Here is a 19,410-nt window from a genome sequence, read left to right on the forward strand (position 1 = left end):
GGGACTTTAAGTAAAAAAATAACATTGAGACAATATGGTTTCAACTTAAAGACTTTATTTTAAGATTTGAAGACTTGATAGCCAAGTTTGATTTTTCTTTCTGACTGAACTTACAGTGCAGCAAACAGACAAAAAAACAACGAAAAAAAAACAAGGTAGGATATAGTGGCAAAATTCATCCTAAATGTAACATTAGGACTGAATCCAGTTTATTCACTTAAATGTGAAGTTGTCCTTTTGACTGTTTCCAGACTTCAGAATGCTACAATATTAGCAACACAAGAATCCATCATCTGGAGTTGTGCTGGATTGAACATCTAAACAGATAGACGTGGTCCAACAGCGGGCTCATCATAGGGGTCTAAACAAAACAGTCCGGGAACGGTGCATCGGCAACTTCATACCACAATCACGAAGTCGTTTTGCCTTGTTCATTGAGCAGAGATGTTCTTTGTGCTGAATTCTTGTTATTTCTTCTTTAGTTAAAATTCTTTAATGTAACATGACCTAAAACAGAGGAACAAAAACCATAACAAACTACACTCGAAAGGTCCATCCCTCTCCATGCTGAAACACTTTAGCCCTATAAATGTCAAATACTATCATCATCAAATATCATACAGGTGGCATTCATTAATACATCTTCTATTGTTAATACAATAATAGTTAAAAACCAAGAGTGAATGCTGGTCTCCCTGATAGGGTAACGAGAAAGAGGCAGCGTTAGTTCATTCTGAGTCATACCGAGAGTCAGTCACTCACTGCCGAGTCCCCTTGCAGTTTAATTCAACTTAAATGAACAAAAGAAATCACATTCCACAGTCACTGTAAGCAAACAATAAAACTCACCCTAAGAAACCTTTAACAGATTGTGTTCTGCTCAACATATGTCCATTTTTATACAAAGCCAACAACGTTTGACCAGTCGTATCCACGTATGAGTGAAGCTTTATAATTTATGCATGAGACCAGATGAATAAGGTAGATTATTGTGCGATCTAATAAAACAATATCGACAAGGACACTTTCCCAGAGCTGAGGCATCAGTTTTGTCAGATTTGGCATTAAACAACAATGGGGAAGGAATGAAGCGTTCCCACAGATGCAACCAAGGCTGTAACCACCACAGACACTGGAAAATTTGATCGATATGAGCTTTTCAGCAATTCATTCTTAAATTATTACTGGTTATATGTGGTGACGTCCTTGGCTACAGCCACCATATGAACATACTGGCATGAAAAGAATACGGGTACAAAGTGGTAACGTTACACCAGCAATTTTCTAGGGCTGTAAATTGGTCTCATTGAGGCGTTCAGAATAAAGATGATTTCTGGTTTCCTCTTTTCTTTTCTTTTTTTTTTTTGTGAGTGATGCATATTTTGATCGTCTATGTATAGCAGATGAGATGTTTAAACCTTTACATTTTGGTTTTGATCCCTGACCAGCATGCCACTATGCTGGAAATTTAAACACTGGTATATTATCGCTTATCATTTATGCCATCCAAAAAAATTCAAGAGATGATCTTTTTTTCTTTTAAAACAGTACACTAAAATGTCTAGAGTCACTCTGGCTCCATAAGCAAGCAGGGTTAACATACATTTGCACACTTGTACATTATACATACGTACATAAATATACACTTACATCTGTGCATATGCATGTACAAAGACACACTTAAAATGGACTTACATATAATTCTATATGTGTACACATACACAAAGTTACAGCATACATGTTAAGTGCTAGATTTCCAAGTATAGCTACTGCAAACCCAGTTTTGCATGCTGGGCTGCCATGGCTACGATAATACTGGTAGGCAGGATAACACAGTTTATGAACAACACATAGTTTACACATTTCACCCTTGAGGATTAAGGGAGCATGGGTTTGATTCTTCATGTTTCGTTTGTTTGGAGACCGTATGGGTTTCAGCAGCTATGTACAGAGGCAATGCCCACAGTCCAGTGTGAGGCCAGAGAGAGAGCGGAGCTTGTGCTAGTTAGAAAGCCTCTTGGCCGCCGCTTATACACTGTCAGTCTGACAGAATGTGCACAAAGGACATTGGGAAGACCCCTTTCCTTTCAGGCTGCCCCTCTATGTGCCCGATCTGTAAAAAGGCAGGGTAATGAAAGTGACAATATGCCCTAAAACTGCATTAACAATACAAACGCACGGCACAGATTTACTCACCCACCACTCCTGGTCTTCCTCTCCTGTAACAATTATAATCTCCCCCTCCACAAAAGTCAACTCATCATCATTATCTGCTTGGCAATCGTAGATGGTTTTCACACGCCTTAGTTTGTTCTTTCCCTGCAAAGAGATGATCCTCAGTTATTTTAGTGTTTACTGTTCAAAAGTTTGGAGTTGTTTTTGAAAGAAGTCTCTCGTGCTCACCAAGGCTTCATTTATTTGATTCAAAATAGATAACAGTATAATATTGTGAAATAAATAATATTACAATTTAAAATATGGTTTTCTATTTTGATATATTTTAAAATTTTCAGCTGCTTTTACTCTAGTCTTTAGTCACATGATCCTTCAGAAATCATTCTAATATGCTGATTTGGTGCTCAAGAATGCTTTTATATGATTATTAATGTTTAAAAAAAAGATGGCATAATATGTTTCCGTCATGGAATAATAATAAAAAAGAATAATTGTGACTTTTCAACTCACAATTCTGAATTTGTTTTCTCACAATTGTGTTTACATCTTGCGCTTTTCTCGACTTTTTTCTCAGAATTGTGTGATATAAAGTCACAATTGCGTGTTATAAAGTCAGAATTGTGTGATATAGTCAATGCATGTTATTAAAAAGTTACTTTTTTCTCAGAATTGTGAGTTTATATTTTGCAATTCTGACTTTATATTACATAATTCTGACTTTACATCACATAATTCTGACTTTATATCTCGCAATTCTGACTTTATAAACGCAATTATGACTTTATAAACGCAATTATGACTATATCACACAATTCTGACTATAACGAAATTCTGACTTCATAACTCGCAATTGTGAGTTTATATCTCACAATTCTGACTTTATAACACAATTGCGACTTTATATCTCACAATTCTGATTTATAACTCGCAATTGCGACTTTATATCACTCAATTTTGAGAAAATAAGTCAGAATTACGAGATAAAAAGTGGCAATTACCTTTTTTATTTTTTATTCGGTGGTGGAAACAAGCTTCCATAGAAAACAGTTGCACTGCTTAATAATTTTTGTGGAAACCATGATTTTTTTTTTTCAGGATTTTTTTGATTTTGTAATATTATAAATGTTTTTACTTTCACTTTTTATCAATTTAATGTGTATTTGCTGAATAAATGTATTAACTTCTTAATAAAATAAAATCTTACTGATCCCAAACTTTTTTGAATGGTAGTGTATATAAAAACAAAATAACATTAACAAATACATTTATTTTTTATTATTAATAAAAAATGCACTTTTTTAAGCTAAATATTTTGCCAAATGTTTGTTACATTTAAAATGATAAAACAATAGATATAGGTCATGAAATTAGGACAAAAAAAGTATTTGGCTACTTTTTTGAGTCCACTGTACATACAGTCAAACCAAAAATTATTCAGACATTTTTGATATATTTTTACTAGTGGGTGCAGGACACTATAGTTCATTTATGTAAGTGAGGATAGCAAAATAAAGTAAACAATAACATATTATACCCAAAACCTCTTCATTACAGTGGACTACCAGTAAAACTGATAAAAATTTGGAACCAAAAATTATTCAGACTTTGTTTTGCTTAAGTGTTATCTGACATAATTAAGATACATTTTTTTTCTGACACAGTTTAACTGAGATCTTGTGATATTTTATTACCATTTTTTAAACTATAGTGAATAAACTGTATTAATGAATGAAATGTTCAAGGTGTCTGAATAAAGTTAGGTTTGACTGTATATAACAAAAATGTCTTTCACTCACTACTGTGTTTATTTTCCGTGGCATTGGGACAGGCATCTCCACAGCTCCTGCAGGTGCACCATTAGTGTCCTCACTGGCCTGTCTGGGTGAGAGCTCCTCCTGTTGACTGAATGACTGCACCTCTGTGAGCTGGGGCTTCGGGCTGGTTTCCTCCTGTGTCGTTTGCCTCTGTGTGGACTCAGCAGCTGAAGACATCGAAGGCTTGGATGGGAGGTCAGAGAGCTGCGGCTTAGGGGGAAGATCCTTAAGCTGTGGTTTCGGGGGCAGGTCAGAAAGCTGAGGTTTTGGCGGTAAATCCGACAATTGTGGTTTCGGGGGGAGATCAGAGAGTTGCGGCTTAGGGGGAAGGTCTGAGATGTGTGGTTTCTGCGGCACCTCCAGGGGCTGGGAGCGTTCTGCAGGTTGTGGGATTTTAGGTGGCGGCTCAGTGGGTCTGGTTATTGTATCTGAAGCTCTGGTGGGAGGCGTGTCCTGGGCCTGTGGGGGTTTCTGCAGCACATCGGGACCAGACTTGTCCATTGAGGGGAGGTGGACTGTGTCAATCTTTCGTAGTGCCACTGAAAGAGTAAGACATCATGGGCAGGTCAATGCAAAGGTGAAAATTATAAATATAAGTAAATCCTTATTTAATGTCATGTTAAATGTACCTTTTTGAGGTAGTTTGGGAAGAACTCGTGGACCAAACGCTGCTTTTGTGTTCATAGAAGTAGTGCTGAAATCAAAAAGGTCCTGTGATTAACATCTTTATAACAAGACTAACATGAAAAAGATAACATGTAAATTGTAATGCTAAATTTTTAAGGTCGACATTTTTCGTTTACAGTTCAGATCTATTACACATACAGTAAAATGCACAAATGTTTATTGTGCAATATTAGGACAATCACATTGTAAAAACACAAATTGTAATATGTTTACAGAGCAAAATTGGTGGTAACAGTGAAAATCAGCAAGTTTGAAACTGCAGGTTATCTATATCAAGCAAGTGTGTCTGAATGTCAGTGTGGTGCAACACCTTTGCTGCTGCTGAATTCCCTCAAACTTATTGGCCGGGGATGTCCGATTTGCAGAAGGAGGTGTAGATTCACTTCCTATGAGGTTCACAATAAAAAGAGGGAAGAGGTTTAAAGCAGGTTTGAAGTTCCTGTATTTCATTAAAAGCTTGTTTCTGTCCCAGTAACCTTCACTGAGGTTACCAAGAGATTTTTTATGGTAAAATATTTTCTCAAATCCCAGCTTAAAGGGTTAGTTCACCCAAAAATGAACATTCTGTCATTAATTACTCACCTTCATGTTCTTACAAACCCGTAAGACATTCGTTCATCTTCAAAACACAAATGAAGGTCTTTTAAAAGAAATTTGAGAGATTTCTGTCCTTCCATTTACAGTCTATGCAACTATGACTTTGATTCTTCAAAAAGTTCATAAAGAGATCATAAAACTAATCCATTTGTATTGAGTGGTTTCGTTCAAATTTTTTGAAGCGACACGATCGCTTTTTATGATGAACAGATTGAATTTAGGCTTTTATTCACAGTTTCATCAGTTGTGGTAAAAGGAAGCTCAAGCACGTTTGAGCTTCCACAAGAACCAATGAGGTTTGTTCTCACGTGTCAAGCAGGTTCTGTTTAGCTTCTTTTTATGTTTGCTGATAAATGTGAATAAGAGCCTAAATTAAATCTGTTCATCATACAAAGCGATCGTGTCTCTTCAGAAAATTCAAGACAACTATAAGAAAGGCATATGTAGGTTGATTTTTCTGAAAAAAATTAATTAAATAAATTAAAATGGCTCTGTGGCACTATTAAATCATCACTTTGAGCATCACAACCAGTCCAATTAGCTAAACCAATGGCACAAGTTTGGGGGGAACTATTTGTTTATCCTACCAATGGAAGAGTGTTTGGGGAAACCCACTTTTCCCAAATACAGTAGACTTTGGTGTCCCATGACTTTTAAAAAAGCATTAATGCACAATTAGACATGTTAAATACACTATTACCTAACATTAAATGAACATAGCAAAACGTTTTTGGGCAAATTAAATGAACCCTGCATGAAAAGACCTGAATGTAAACCATGTAAACACGTCAAAATGTCACTTAAAAAAAATAATTAAAATGGTGACTGCCTCAGTAGTCTTAACATTTACGGCTATATTCAACACAATGTTTTTATTTCAACAATTTCTAAAATTGATATTCTAACTGTAATTATTAACTAATTTTAACCACCATTTTAATTGTAATTATTGTTAGGTGAAGCTAATAGAACACATTACACATTTTACCTTTAAACATTTTAATAGAATATTTTAATTTTAAAAATGCGACAACACAAACAAAACGAATGATTATTATTAAATCACAAAGCTCAGAATCACAAAAGGAAAAGAAAGCTGCCATAAGCTAATTAACGAGAATAACCACTTTAACTCTCATTGTGGGGTGAGGAAAGAGAAAATACTGAAGAATACTGTAACATTAAGCGCTAGTTGTATTAATGTCTTTAGGTGTTTGTCATGTCAGGCACCCTCTCAGAAAGCTCTTGGTTTTTGATCATTAACACATACTCAAGAAGAAGAGTCAGAGTAATGGCCATTTGAGGGCAGGCTGAAAATTCATACCCACCCATTTCACACCAACACCACCACCACTATCAGCATCAAAACAACAAAATTACAAGAATTTTTCCGAGGTGTTAGCAACAAAATATTGTTTCTGCAAACACAAAACTGAGGTGTTGCCACCTGGACGCACCTTTGCTCTGCGGGCCCTGCAGTACGGGGCTGGGGGGGTCTGAGTGGGTGCGCTTGTGTCCGGGAGGTGGAGGAGGCGCTCTCTTCTTAGACAGAGTGGAGCTGCCTCCTGCACTCGATTGCGATCCCAGCGGCAGGGAGGTGGGCGGTCCAGAGGACGGAGCTGAAAGAGTGACGAGATGACGTGATTGGTCGAGAAGCAAGTGAGGCCCGAGCGCACCGGAACACAAGGGCAAAGACAACACTCCCATCATGTAGGGAGTGATGAGTGTAAAGTGATTTTCAAAAGCACAACCAAAAATAATCAAGAAATTGATTATGGTCCCAGAATGCAGTTGCGGGGAAATATCCGATTAGTTATAAACGACAGCCAAAGGTTGCACATTCCAGTTGAGTTTACAAGCAAACAGTGGTTGTGGTGTGAGAGGACATTTTAAAATGACTCAACCGATTGCACATTATACCTCCCCCGCAATTAGAGTTAATATAAAGACGTAAGGTACATGCAAACAATTCAATCTCCCATCATGTTTCACCTTTCCAGGTACATGGGCTGCTCTTTTTTATCTGTTTTTCATGCATAAAGGCATTTATACCTTTCGTAGTGGTCTTGCTGGCTATTGTGGGTCCCTCTGATACCGGAGATGCAGGTGTATCAGTGGAGGTGCTGTAGACGGGGTTGGCAAAGGCTCCGTAGGACAGTCTCTGTTTGTCCCTGTGTCCTAAATACCCCGGCAGAGACAGCTTCTCCTGAGGAGACACGCTCGAGGAATGACAGAAGCTCTGAGGTCGGGGAGAACGCTCCTTCTTCACTGGACTGGGCTGGAGATGGAAAAATATTACACATCATATGATTTTGAGACTAGTAAGCCTCGCAATTACAACTGTATGCATTAGGTGGCGCTGTGTACACGTGGCGTTGAGGTGGTGGTGTGTGCTTTCAGGCACATCCATGTGTGGTAATGTTTTGATTTCGGTTCTCATTTCTCGAGTCATGGATCTCTGCCGATGAGAATCCACTTTTATGATGGTATAAAATGCTATTTTGATTTTGTGATAAATTTGAAGCGCTATAAGGAACTTGGTCGCTTATCAAATTCTGTTTCCTGTTTCTGTGTGGCCAGAGAGCTTTTTTTTTTTTTTTACACTATTGTTAAAAGACTAATGTGACAACGATTATATAGACCTTTATATAAACATCAGTTATCAGTTTTTATATGTGCATTACCCTAATGGTGGTAATATACTTTTTGTTTTCTATGTAAACTCTGGGTAAGATTGGCTATTTTTTTGTCTTGATTTTTTTATTAATAACATGTTGTTGTTGTTTTTTAAGGAAAAGTGTACAATAGCTTAGTTTGAAACAATTATAAAAGATATAACCTTTGTGAATAAAACATAATACAATTTTGAAGGTTTTCCTAAAGGGGACCTATTATGCCCCTTTTACAAGATGTAATATAAGTCTCTGTTGTCCCCAGAATGTGTCTGTTTTAGCTCAAAATACATTATAGCTTGTCAAATTTGCCCCTATTTGGTGTGAGCAAAAAACACCCTTTAAATGCAAATGAGCTGATGCTCCCAGCCCCCTTTCCAGAAGAGGGTGGAGCTTTAACAGCTCGCGCTTCGGTTTCTCAACAACAACAAAGGTGGAGAATCTCACGCAGCCAAATGAGGATTGTCAGTAACGGTGTTCAGCCTTACATTGTTCAAACTGGAGCCGACACTGATGGAGAGACTCAGGAAGAAGTTACAATGCAAGAATGCATCTGAATGGTTGGTAGATAAATTTATGTAGTTGCTGTGGAGTTGATTCAGCTCATCGACTAGCATGTGCCGTCATGTTAATCTTTTGTGCAAATCCAGCGTTGAATTGACCCTCGTTTATGAAGCAGTCCGGCGTAAAATGACGGCATGGCAAAAACACTCTATTACAACAACTCTTCCTCTTCTCTAAAGCAGCCCAACATGGCCTCGCCCCCTTTGTTGCATGTTCTCGGGGGTGGGGTTTATGTAAATTTTGGGGTTTGTGATGTCACCAGCCCGGGAGGAAACTCGTTGTAGTCCATACCACCTGTTTGTTGTAGTCCTTAAAAAGCAAATTATGTAAGAGAAAATATCTCCCTTTGCATTGAACTTTGAGCGTCATAACTTTGCAGATGTTGTTTATACTCTAACAGCAACATTACACACTAACTAAAGTTAAAAAAGTGAAATCATAATCAAGGACCCCTTTAAATGTTCTAAACAGGTGTGAAGTTTCCAGCAACTAGCAATGAGTTGCCTACAAAATTACTCATAATACCTTATGCTTATTATACTTTGCTTTTCACTGACAAAGCAAAGTAGAGCTCTAGTAGAGGGAGATATGAGACAAAGCAAAAGGTCAAACCTTGTCATCTAGGTCATCGTCACTCTCGTCAATCTCCTCCAGCCGCAGATTCCACTCATACTCCACATGCACGTGAGGATTAAACCTCCCTGCTGCTGCCTCCATCAGCTGCACAACCAATCACAAACCCATTAACATAATACACTTCTCCTCTCTGATATTAATGCCATGTTTTGAGCAATTATATGACTGTATAGTGAAATTGCAGGTTGTTGTATGGCAAAATTCTTCCATAATTAACACAGAGTCAGCAACACAGAAAAAAGAAGCATTGAATATAAAGCATCACACTCACTAGCTCTTCACACGGTGTATTTTTCAGTCGTCTGGCAATGTCCAAAGCTGTCTCCCCATTTTGATTAACTGAAATAAAACATAAAAGCACATAGGAACAGCCTTGGTAATACTATGGTAATTAAATTCAGAATAACAAAGAATAAAAAGTAGTTTCATATTAAGGTTGGGAATAATTAAATATATTAAAACTGTGCAAGATGCAAAAATCAAAGCCTCCAGGTTAGGTGTGGTGACACCTGTGTATTATTCAGTGCAAATGAAAAGAATTTGAGGAATGAAACATGTTGGAAGATGAGCCTCTAAGCATTCAGACTGGCATGCGGGTCCCAGAGGCCTGTTTTTACAGCGGAGGATTTTAAACCTCTGCAGAAGATCCAATAATCTCTGGCAAACCATTTTATGACTTTAAATGAAATGTCAGAGTGATTATTCGTAGGTTTGGGGTCAGTGAGATTTTTTTATATATTTTTTATTCAGGAAGGATGCATTTAATTCAGCTTTGCCTTCACAGGAATAAATTACATTAAAAAATGAAAAAGCATTTCTTTTAAATTGTAATAATATTTCATAATATTAGTGTTTTACTAATTTTTTTTTTTTTTTTTTTTAAATAATGCAGCTTTGGTGAGCATAAGAGACTGTGTGTGTGTGTGTGTGTGTGTGTGTACATATGTGAACTATGCTTGCAAAATGATTATTTTTCTCAAAATTGACTTTGCTGACTCTATCAACTTCAAACAGGTGTAGCTCAGTCATTTTATTTTTGTCCAGTTCCAACAAATCATGTATCATTTTGAAGTATTTTTTATAGAGAATGTGTATAATAACAATAACTCATTGAAAATTTGCTAATTGTAACTCCCTTTTCCAGCACAGGTCACATATATTATATTCTAAATACTATATTTACACACTTTATCAACAAATTAATGTAGAATTACGGAAGCCCTGAACCGCATGGTGAAAAAAAAAAAAAAAACTTGGTAGGGAGGAAAAAAAAAAAATCGAAAAGTTATCTCGTTATTTCAACATAATAAGTCGTTATAACGACATAATATCTCGTTATTTCAACATAATAAGTCGTTATAACGACATAATATCTCGTTATTTCAACATAATAAGTCGTTATAACGACATAATATCTCGTTATTTCAAGATATTAAGTCGTTATAACGACATAATATCTCGTTATTTAAACATAAGTCGTTATAACGACATAATATCTCGTTATTTCAACATAATAAGTCGTATAACGACATAATAAGTCATTATTTCAACATAATAACTCTTTATTATCTATCAAGTATGATAAAGAATCTTGTGAAACGTCCCCAGTGGCGCAATGTTAAAATATTGACCGCCAGTCTAGCTTTTACTGCGATCGCCGCGGTTCGAATCCGCCTTTTGCCGATTCGTTCTTCTCTAGTTTCAACACATACAAAAAGGCATTCATTTTCAATAAAAATTAAAACAATGTTATAAAAGTGCAATAACCTGCCTAACGGTGTTAATAACTCCAGGGTTAGCAGCATGTTCGATATTACCCACTAGAGGGCAGAATAAGACAGGGAATCAATAAAGAACGCAATAGTTATGTTGAACATGTTACAATTTGGTGCTCCAAAATCCCAGAGGTTTATCATGGGAATTTGCGTTCATCCCAGGCTAACCTTCATTGAGGTTAAATTTATTAGACCATAGTAAATAAAACAATTTACAGTGCAAATGTCAGGGGTGTCAAACTTACAGCCCGGTGTCCAATCTGATTTGAACTATAATAAAACATAGAGATGCACTAGTCCAGGGGCCAAAAACGTTTTTAAGCGGGGTTTTTTTATTATTATTCTGGGTTTGCAAACAAACTGCTTTGTAATATTTTCTAAAGATATAAAATCAAAATAGGTGCTAATATATTGAAATAATAGGACACGGAGTGTCTATTTACAGTAAGTGCAAATAGCGTCCCTTGTTGACAAACACTCTTTACAGTATAGCTCCAATGTCTGGTTGGGCCACTGAAGTTTAAAAAGGGACAGTTGTAATTCGAAGTATTCAGTGGCGTAACAATAGCATGTAGGGTTTCAGATTTTGGCTTTTACAGCGATCGCTGCAGGGTCGAATCAGCATTTTGCAGAGCTCACCCAATAATAGAGCTCACTCCTATTTTCTCATCATATACATTTTCAATAAAATGAAAATAATGTTCAAAAAGTGGAAATAAAATGTGAACAAGTGTTTAATAATATTAAAAGTGTTCATTGAGTAGGGTTGGTGGAAAGTGGAGGGTTTTTTTTCTCCCAATAATGCAGCATCCATTTAATAATTTTAATAAATATAATCACTCTATATGATATTATTGCATCCTGTACAAAAATACTGAGGTACAAATAGTATCTGCCAATACCAGCCTACAGCATCTAAATACTATTTACACTTCTTGCAAAGAACTGATAAGCTACTTTTACATGGTGTCAATAGAATATATCGCTATTTTCACCTAGTATAAATAGCATATCGTGAAAATGCTGCTATTGTCATTTAGTATAAATAGGATGTCTAATAAATTTAACCTCAATAAAGGTTAGCCTGGGATGAACGCAAATTCCCATGATAAACCTCTGGGATTTTGGAGCACCAAATTGTAACAGTAGTTCAACATAACTATTGCGCTGTTTAATTGATTCCCTGTCTTATTCTGCCCTCTAGTGGGTAATATCGAACATGCTGCTAATCCTGCCCAATAAATACTTTGAATTTTATTAAACACTCGTTAGGCAGGTTATTTGCACTTTTATAACATTGCTTTAATTTCTATTGAAAATAAATGCCTTTTTTGATATGTGAAGTGAAACTAGAGAAGAACGAACTCGGCAAAAGGCGGATTCGAACCGCGGCGATCGCAGTAAAAGCTAGACTGGCGGTCCAATATTTTAACATTGCGCCACTGGGGACGTTATCACAGGCATGTCCTTTATCATACTTGATAGATAATAAAGAGTTATTATGTTGAAATAATGACTTATTATGTCGTTATAACGACTTATTATGTTGAAATAACGAGATATTATGTCGTTATAACGAGATATTATGTCGTTATAACGACTTAATATCTTGAAATAACGAGATATTATGTTAAAATAACGAGATATTATGTCGTTATAACGACTTATGTTGAAATAACGAGATATTACGTCGTTATAACGACTTAATATCTTGAAATAACGAGATATTATGTCGTTATAACGACTTATTATGTTGAAATAACGAGATATTATGTCATTATAACGACTTATTATGTTGAAATAACGAGATATTATGTCGTTATAACGACTTATTATGTTGAAATAACGAGATATTATGTCGTTATAACGACTTATTATGTTGAAATAACGAGATATTATGTCGTTATAACGACTTAATATCTTGAAATAACGAGATATTATGTCGTTATAACGACTTATTATGTTGAAATAACGAGATATTATGTCGTTATAACGACTTATTATGTTGAAATAACGAGATAACTTTTCGATTTTTTTTTTTCCTCCCTACCAAGTTTTTTTTTTTTTTTTCACCATGCGGTTCAGGGCTTCCGTATAGAATATACATAAAGGAAGTATATGTTAATAAATTCACATGGCCATGCATTGAGACTTAAACTACAAACTATTATATTACAAATGATCAGACTTATCATTTTTACAAAACATTTATATGCAACAACTGTAGAAAATGTTGAACATGTCAACAATCAGTTCTGCCTTTATTTATTTTGAAATAACTCCAGATGTTGTCTCTGCTGAAACACCATTAGGGAGATGCTAAAGATAACCCACTTACCCAGGTCAATAGATGGTTTTCCCCTGAGCAGCAGTTTGAGACACTCTGACTTCTCATATGTGCAGCAGTAATGGAGAGCAGCGTTTCCACTCTCCGTCTGTCTGTCTAGAGTTCCACTACACACACACAGATACATATTTACCATCTTACAGCTTAATTCTCTCCTAGTATCGGTGGACTAATGCACACCATAGAATGTTATGTCTGTTACCTGTTTTGGACAAGAAAGTCCACCAGGTGCAGCGAGGTCTGGTCTGACATCCGCACAGCAAAGTGCAGCGCTGTCTCTCCCGGGTCCTGTTGACAGTGATTCAGTATCAGAATCAGGACATTTCTAAGAAATATTTGCATTAATTTAAATATGCTATATAGCATATTCTTGTGACTGACCAAAAGCAGGTTTCAGATCCTCTAAAACTACAGGAAGTGTCTAAAAAAAAATATTGAGTACTGACAAACACTTGTCATCTATCCTGAGGTCAGTTCATATACACTCAGGGGAATAAATGACTATATTTCTCTAAATAAGCAGCATATATAGTCCATGACAAACTATTAGTCAGAGATCAATACCCGTCCTGCTTCTGGAAATGGATCCATTAGCTCCACTCCATCTGCATAGAGCTGAATCAGGGCCATCAGGTCTCGAGTTCTAACGGCCTCGTACAAGTCGCCCTGTCTGGCTGTGGCTGTAGTGGCTGTCCGCCGAGCAAACCTGTGCTCCACGTACTTTGCGTTAATGTACTCCTTCCTCTCGGTCCTAAAAGAATTCATTTCAAAACTTGATTTCAAAGCACATACTGCATTACGTATGAATTAGTGCATTAACTACTAAACAAAAGGTCATTCCAAATAGATAAAGTCTGAATGCTAGGTAGGGCTGGTACTCACATGTCACTTGATGGTGTTGGTTTTGGTGAAGGGCTTGGCAGATTCCCTTCTAATATTTCATTAAAACTACTGTTACCCACATTCTTCGCCAGCTGTGGAGAGATCGCAATCAGCTGTGAGTAACTAGCATATTAACAGACCATAGCATACCTATAATTTGGTAATACATTCAGCGATTAAGAGATTATATTAAAAAGTCATTACTTTTTAATTAATATATAAGGGTGTTTACCCTTTCAAAAGACGGTAATTTTTATTTATGTATTTTTTAAATTCTCCAATGCTCACCAAGGCTGCATTTATATGAAATAGAAATGTTACGTAACATTTTACAGATGTTACGGTCATTTTTAATCAATTTAAAGGGATAGTTCCCCCAAAAATGAAAATTCTGTCATTAATTAATCAATTCTGTCGTTCCACACTCGTAAGACTTTCGTTCATCTTCGGAACGCAAATGCTTTTTGATGATGAGCTTTCTGTCAGCCTACGCAACTGAAACTCATAAAACTAATCCATATGTATCGGAAAAAGTAATTCATATGAATTTATAGTCCAAGAGGCTCAACAGAAGCTCAAACGAACCGGCTTGACGTGCGAGAACAAACCTCTTGCGGAAGCTCAAACGTGCTGCGTAACACGAGAATGAACCTCATTGGTTCTTGCGTGCATCATGCGAACATGCTTGAGCTTCCTTTTAAACAACTGATGTGTGAGTTGATGAATATTTATATATGAATAAAAGCCTAAATTCAATCTGTTCATTATATAAAGCGATCGAATCTCTTCAGAAAATTTGGACTAAACCACTCAATTCATATGGATTAGTTTTAAGATCTCTTGAAGCATCAAAGATTCAGTTGCATAGCTGTCTATGAAGTGACAGAAAGCTCTCAGATTTCATCAAATCTTAATTTGTGTTCTGAAGATGAACGAAGGTCTTACGGCTTTGGAATGACATGAGGGTGAGTAATTAATGACAGAATTTTCATTTTAGGGTGAACTAACCCTTTAATGCCGATTTAATGCCGACTAACCCAATAAGTGTTGTAAATTACAAGAATTACATTCACATTACCAAGAGTTCAGAGGTGCCGAGTTTGTCTAGTTCCATGGACTGGATGCGTGAAATATGGACACCCATTTCCCTGTGGATCCCAGAACACTCGATGCATGTCAGGATGCCGAGGTTAGTGGATAACCATTTAGGCTCTAGAGCAGATGAAATGGGAGAAAATTGGGTTTTTTATTGTAGTCGTTGAGGGCTGTGTGTCCTGCCATTCACCTCTGAGCCACAAGGTGGCGCATGAATCTATGAAACTCTGTTTTGATATCTCACTGCATTTATGAAGTGGAGACTGTGTCAGATGCCACTGCTACAAAACTTTCACACACAAGCTTGGCTAACCTGGTGCTCCACAGTCACAGCACACTTCGTTTCCAGGCATGCGCAGCACATCCTCGATGATGGCTTTGGTCAAGTCTTCCAAACTGTCATCTCCAGCACTCTGCTCCCCACGGAACGCCATGTTCAGAGCCTCCTCCTTACTGTTAGTCAGCACTGAAATCCATCTGCTCATCACACATGAACATATATATATATATGCATTAATCGCTTACACACCACCACAGATGGGCACGTACATGTGATAAGTTATGTGAAAAACTACACATATACAGGTTTGCACACAAATACCTATTTATGTATCAAGATGTGTTATACAGATATTTATATATCAACAGATAAACACAAGCTTACTAATCCACAGCAAAATGAATATAATATAATTATATATACATAATATAATATACATGAGGTTTTTATTTAGCCTTTAAGCATACTAAAAACAATTATTTAAATTTTAACAGCAAAAACAGCATAAGAGTAATTATTTCTGAGAATCAGCTCAAACTATTAAAAAAAAATCAGCTTCACTCAAAAATGTTGGAAAGTTTTATTTATTATTACAATTTAATATAACTGATTTCTATTTTAATATATTTTAAAATGCAATTTATTCCTGTGATGCAAATCTGAATTTTCAGCATCATTACTCCAGGCTTCAGTGTCACATGATCCTTCAGAAATCATTCTAATATGCTGATTTGCTGCTCAAGAAACATTTCATATCAATATTGAAATCAATATTGTGCTGCTGAACATTTTTGTGAAAACCGTGATGCATTTTTTTAGGATTCTTTAATGAATTTATTTATTTATTATAAATATCTTTACTGTCACTTTTGATCAATTTAATGAATCCTTGAATGGTAGTGTATATTTTCTGTCTTATATTTTGCCCAGCACAACCACACATTCCTCTCGTTAACACTGAAACGCACACATCTTGTTCTCACACATGAGCACTGAGAAATAACAGATGGTATCAACTCTCGAACTAACACATTCACACTTACATCACAAACTCCTGTTCATCCTCTGCCTGGAAATGATATGTTCGATTATCTGCAGAGGGAAAGAGGGAGAGAGATTATTAGGGGAAAGAAGTGCATTATGTTAACTGCTCTTCAGTCTCTGAACACTGCACTTAGTGCTCTCTGCCTGTGTAATGGAGTTAGACTTCTAGAGGCCTTGCTAGCACTTGGCAAGGATGAAAGTACTCTGAAGTTTGTCAGGGGACATAGGTACTGTGTAGCCACTCACGGGAGATGAGGTCAAAGCACTTCTTATCCTCTCCGCTGGGTTTAACCTGACAGGTCAGCAGATTCAGTCTCACCGGCTGCCTGTTGGACTGGACAGAGATAATTACAGTGAGTTTGGAATATGTCATAATATGTCACCAACGTATAGACCTTGTGAAAATTAGTGACTTGGAAAATGGTGATATAACATTGACTACCAGTTGTATATGAATTTGTAGTTTTCAATAAGTTAATGATATATTATTTTATTATTATATTATATTATTTTAGCTATTTTAGTTTAAATATTGTTTATTTATATTTTATTTATTTAAAACATTTATGGAAAAAATAAACAGATTTCTTGCTCACACATACAAATATGTTGCCATATTTGTAGTGGGGCCAGTGAAAATTGGTAGGGCAGGAAAAAATAAAAAAATAAAAATAATAATAATATATATATATATATATATATATATATATATATATATATATATATATATATATATATATGTGTGTGTGTGTGTGTGTGTGACAAGTCATAATACATATCTTTAAGAAATATTCATATTCACAATGTGTTTTTGTATATGTTACTGTCTAACTAAAATCCCATTGAGAATGTTTTGCTGAGAAAATGAAAAAATAGAAAATGTACAAAAAGGCTCTTGGGACAAAAGCTTTTACTGGAAGTAATGTGATAAAACAGATGGCTACAGCTCCATATTGGTAAGAATAACAGGACTGTCAACACAGTTTTAGCAAGACATCTGGGCAGTATTGTAGAAATCATACTTCAGATACATGTGAAAATATTGTTCAGTGTTTATAAGAAATCAAATGCAATTGCAAATGAAGTATCCAACACAGGATCAATGGGTTCAGGCTTAAGACAAATGTTTATACACCAATGTACCACAATATTAATGTTCAATATATTCGGTAAACATTCCTGTGTAATATTCATGTAGGTTACACTTTATTCAATGGTCCACTTTAGACATTCTACTAACTATAATTACCTTTGCAACTACATGTCAGCTAACTCTCATTAGAGTATTACTAAACTGTAGTAGACTGTTAGGTTAGGGTTTGGTGTTTAGGGTTCAGGATAGTAGAATAAGTTGACGTAGTTGCAAAGTTACTTATAGTAACATTTATAGTTGTTTTTGGTTAGCCAGGAAAGTTTTCTTAACGTTCCCAGAACGTTAGTTTTTGGTTTGTATAACATTATTCTAACATTCTAATGACGTTATTATAACGTTTCCAGAACGTTCATTTTTGGTTTGTATAACGTTATTCTAACATTAATCTATCGTTCTCATAACATTAATATAAAGTTCCCAGAACGTTAGATTTTGGTTTGTATAACGTTATTCTAACGTTCTCATGACATTATTATAACGTTTCCAGAACGTATGTTTTTGGTTTGTTTAACGTTAATTTATCATTCTCATAACGTTAATATAATGTTCCCAGAACGTTAGTTTTTGGTTTGTATAACGTTATTCTGATGTTCTCATGACGTTATTATAACGTTTCCAGAACGTTAATTTTTGGTTTGTATAACGTTATTCTAACGTTAATCTATCGTTCTCATAACGTTAATATAACGTTCCCAGAACGTTAGATTTTGGTTTGTATAACGTTATTCTAACGTTCTCATGACATTATTATAACGTTTCCAGAACGTATGTTTTTGGTTTGTTTAACGTTATTCTAACGTTAATCTATCATTCTCATAACGTTAATATAATGTTCCCAGAACGTTAGTTTTTGGTTTGTATAACGTTATTCTGATGTTCTCATGACGTTATTATAACGTTTCCAGAACGTTCATTTTTGGTTTGTTTAACGTTATTCTAACATTAATCTATTGTTCTCATAACGTTAATATAATGTTCCCAGAACGTTAGTTTTTGGTTTGTATAACGTTATTCTAACGTTAATCTATCGTTCTCATAACATTAATATAACGTTCCTAGAACGTATGTTTTTGGTTTGTTTAACGTTATTCTAACGTTAATCTATTGTTCTCATAACGTTAATATAACGTTTCCAGAACGTATGTTTTTGGTTTGTTTACCGATATTCTAACGTTAATCTATCGTTCTCATAACATTAATATAATGTTCCCAGAACATTCATTTTTGGTTTGTATAACGTTATTCTAACGTTCTCGTGACGTTATTATAATGTTTCCAGAACGTTCGTTTTTGGTTTGTATAACATGGTTTGTTTATCGATATTCTAACGTTAATCTATCGTTCTCATAACATTAATATAACGTTCCCAGAACATTAGTTTTTGGTTTGTATAACGTTATTCTAACGTTCTCGTGATGTTATTATAATGTTTCCAGAACGTTAGTTTTTGGTTTGTATAACATTATTCTAACATTAATCTAACGTTCTCATAACGTTATTATAACGTTTCCAGAACGTTAGCTTTTGGTTCCCAGAAGGTTATTTTGTTAAGGTTTGTTTTTGGTTAGCCAGGAAAGTTTTCTTAACGGAAATAGATTGTTAGTTTTTGGTTTGTATAATGTTATTCTAACGTTATTTTGATGTTCCCATAACGTTACTATAACCATAGGTGTGATTGGCAAAGGACAA

The 19,410-nt window shown here is 35.5% G+C and overlaps 1 protein-coding gene across 5 annotated transcripts in view; it reads right to left on the reverse strand.

Annotated features, from left to right (window-relative positions):
* Positions 1-35: 35 nt before the first annotated feature.
* The window catches only part of asap1a (ArfGAP with SH3 domain, ankyrin repeat and PH domain 1a), a 74,515-nt gene continuing 55,140 nt past the window's right edge, over positions 36-19,410 (reverse strand). For 3 of the 5 annotated variants that reach the window (XM_048162636.1, XM_048162637.1, XM_048162638.1), the window contains 17 exons: positions 16,815-16,902; positions 16,568-16,616; positions 15,558-15,721; positions 15,228-15,361; positions 14,150-14,241; positions 13,832-14,018; positions 13,470-13,555; positions 13,259-13,374; positions 9,417-9,484; positions 9,122-9,229; positions 7,326-7,551; positions 6,731-6,892; positions 4,987-5,062; positions 4,619-4,683; positions 3,972-4,528; positions 2,197-2,319; positions 36-2,113 (listed from right to left, as the gene is read on the reverse strand). In XM_048162636.1, the coding sequence (XP_048018593.1) occupies positions 2,039-2,113; positions 2,197-2,319; positions 3,972-4,528; positions 4,619-4,683; positions 4,987-5,062; positions 6,731-6,892; positions 7,326-7,551; positions 9,122-9,229; positions 9,417-9,484; positions 13,259-13,374; positions 13,470-13,555; positions 13,832-14,018; positions 14,150-14,241; positions 15,228-15,361; positions 15,558-15,721; positions 16,568-16,616; positions 16,815-16,902 (2,376 nt within the window). In that variant the 3' untranslated portion in view covers positions 36-2,038. The remainder of the gene's footprint in view (positions 2,114-2,196; positions 2,320-3,971; positions 4,529-4,618; positions 4,684-4,986; positions 5,063-6,730; positions 6,893-7,325; positions 7,552-9,121; positions 9,230-9,416; positions 9,485-13,258; positions 13,375-13,469; positions 13,556-13,831; positions 14,019-14,149; positions 14,242-15,227; positions 15,362-15,557; positions 15,722-16,567; positions 16,617-16,814; positions 16,903-19,410) is intronic. The other 2 variants (XM_048162640.1, XM_048162641.1) reach the window with 1 other exon arrangement.

Source organism: Megalobrama amblycephala, linkage group LG17, assembly GCF_018812025.1.
Source record: "Megalobrama amblycephala isolate DHTTF-2021 linkage group LG17, ASM1881202v1, whole genome shotgun sequence".
Lineage (NCBI taxonomy): Eukaryota > Metazoa > Chordata > Actinopteri > Cypriniformes > Xenocyprididae > Megalobrama > Megalobrama amblycephala.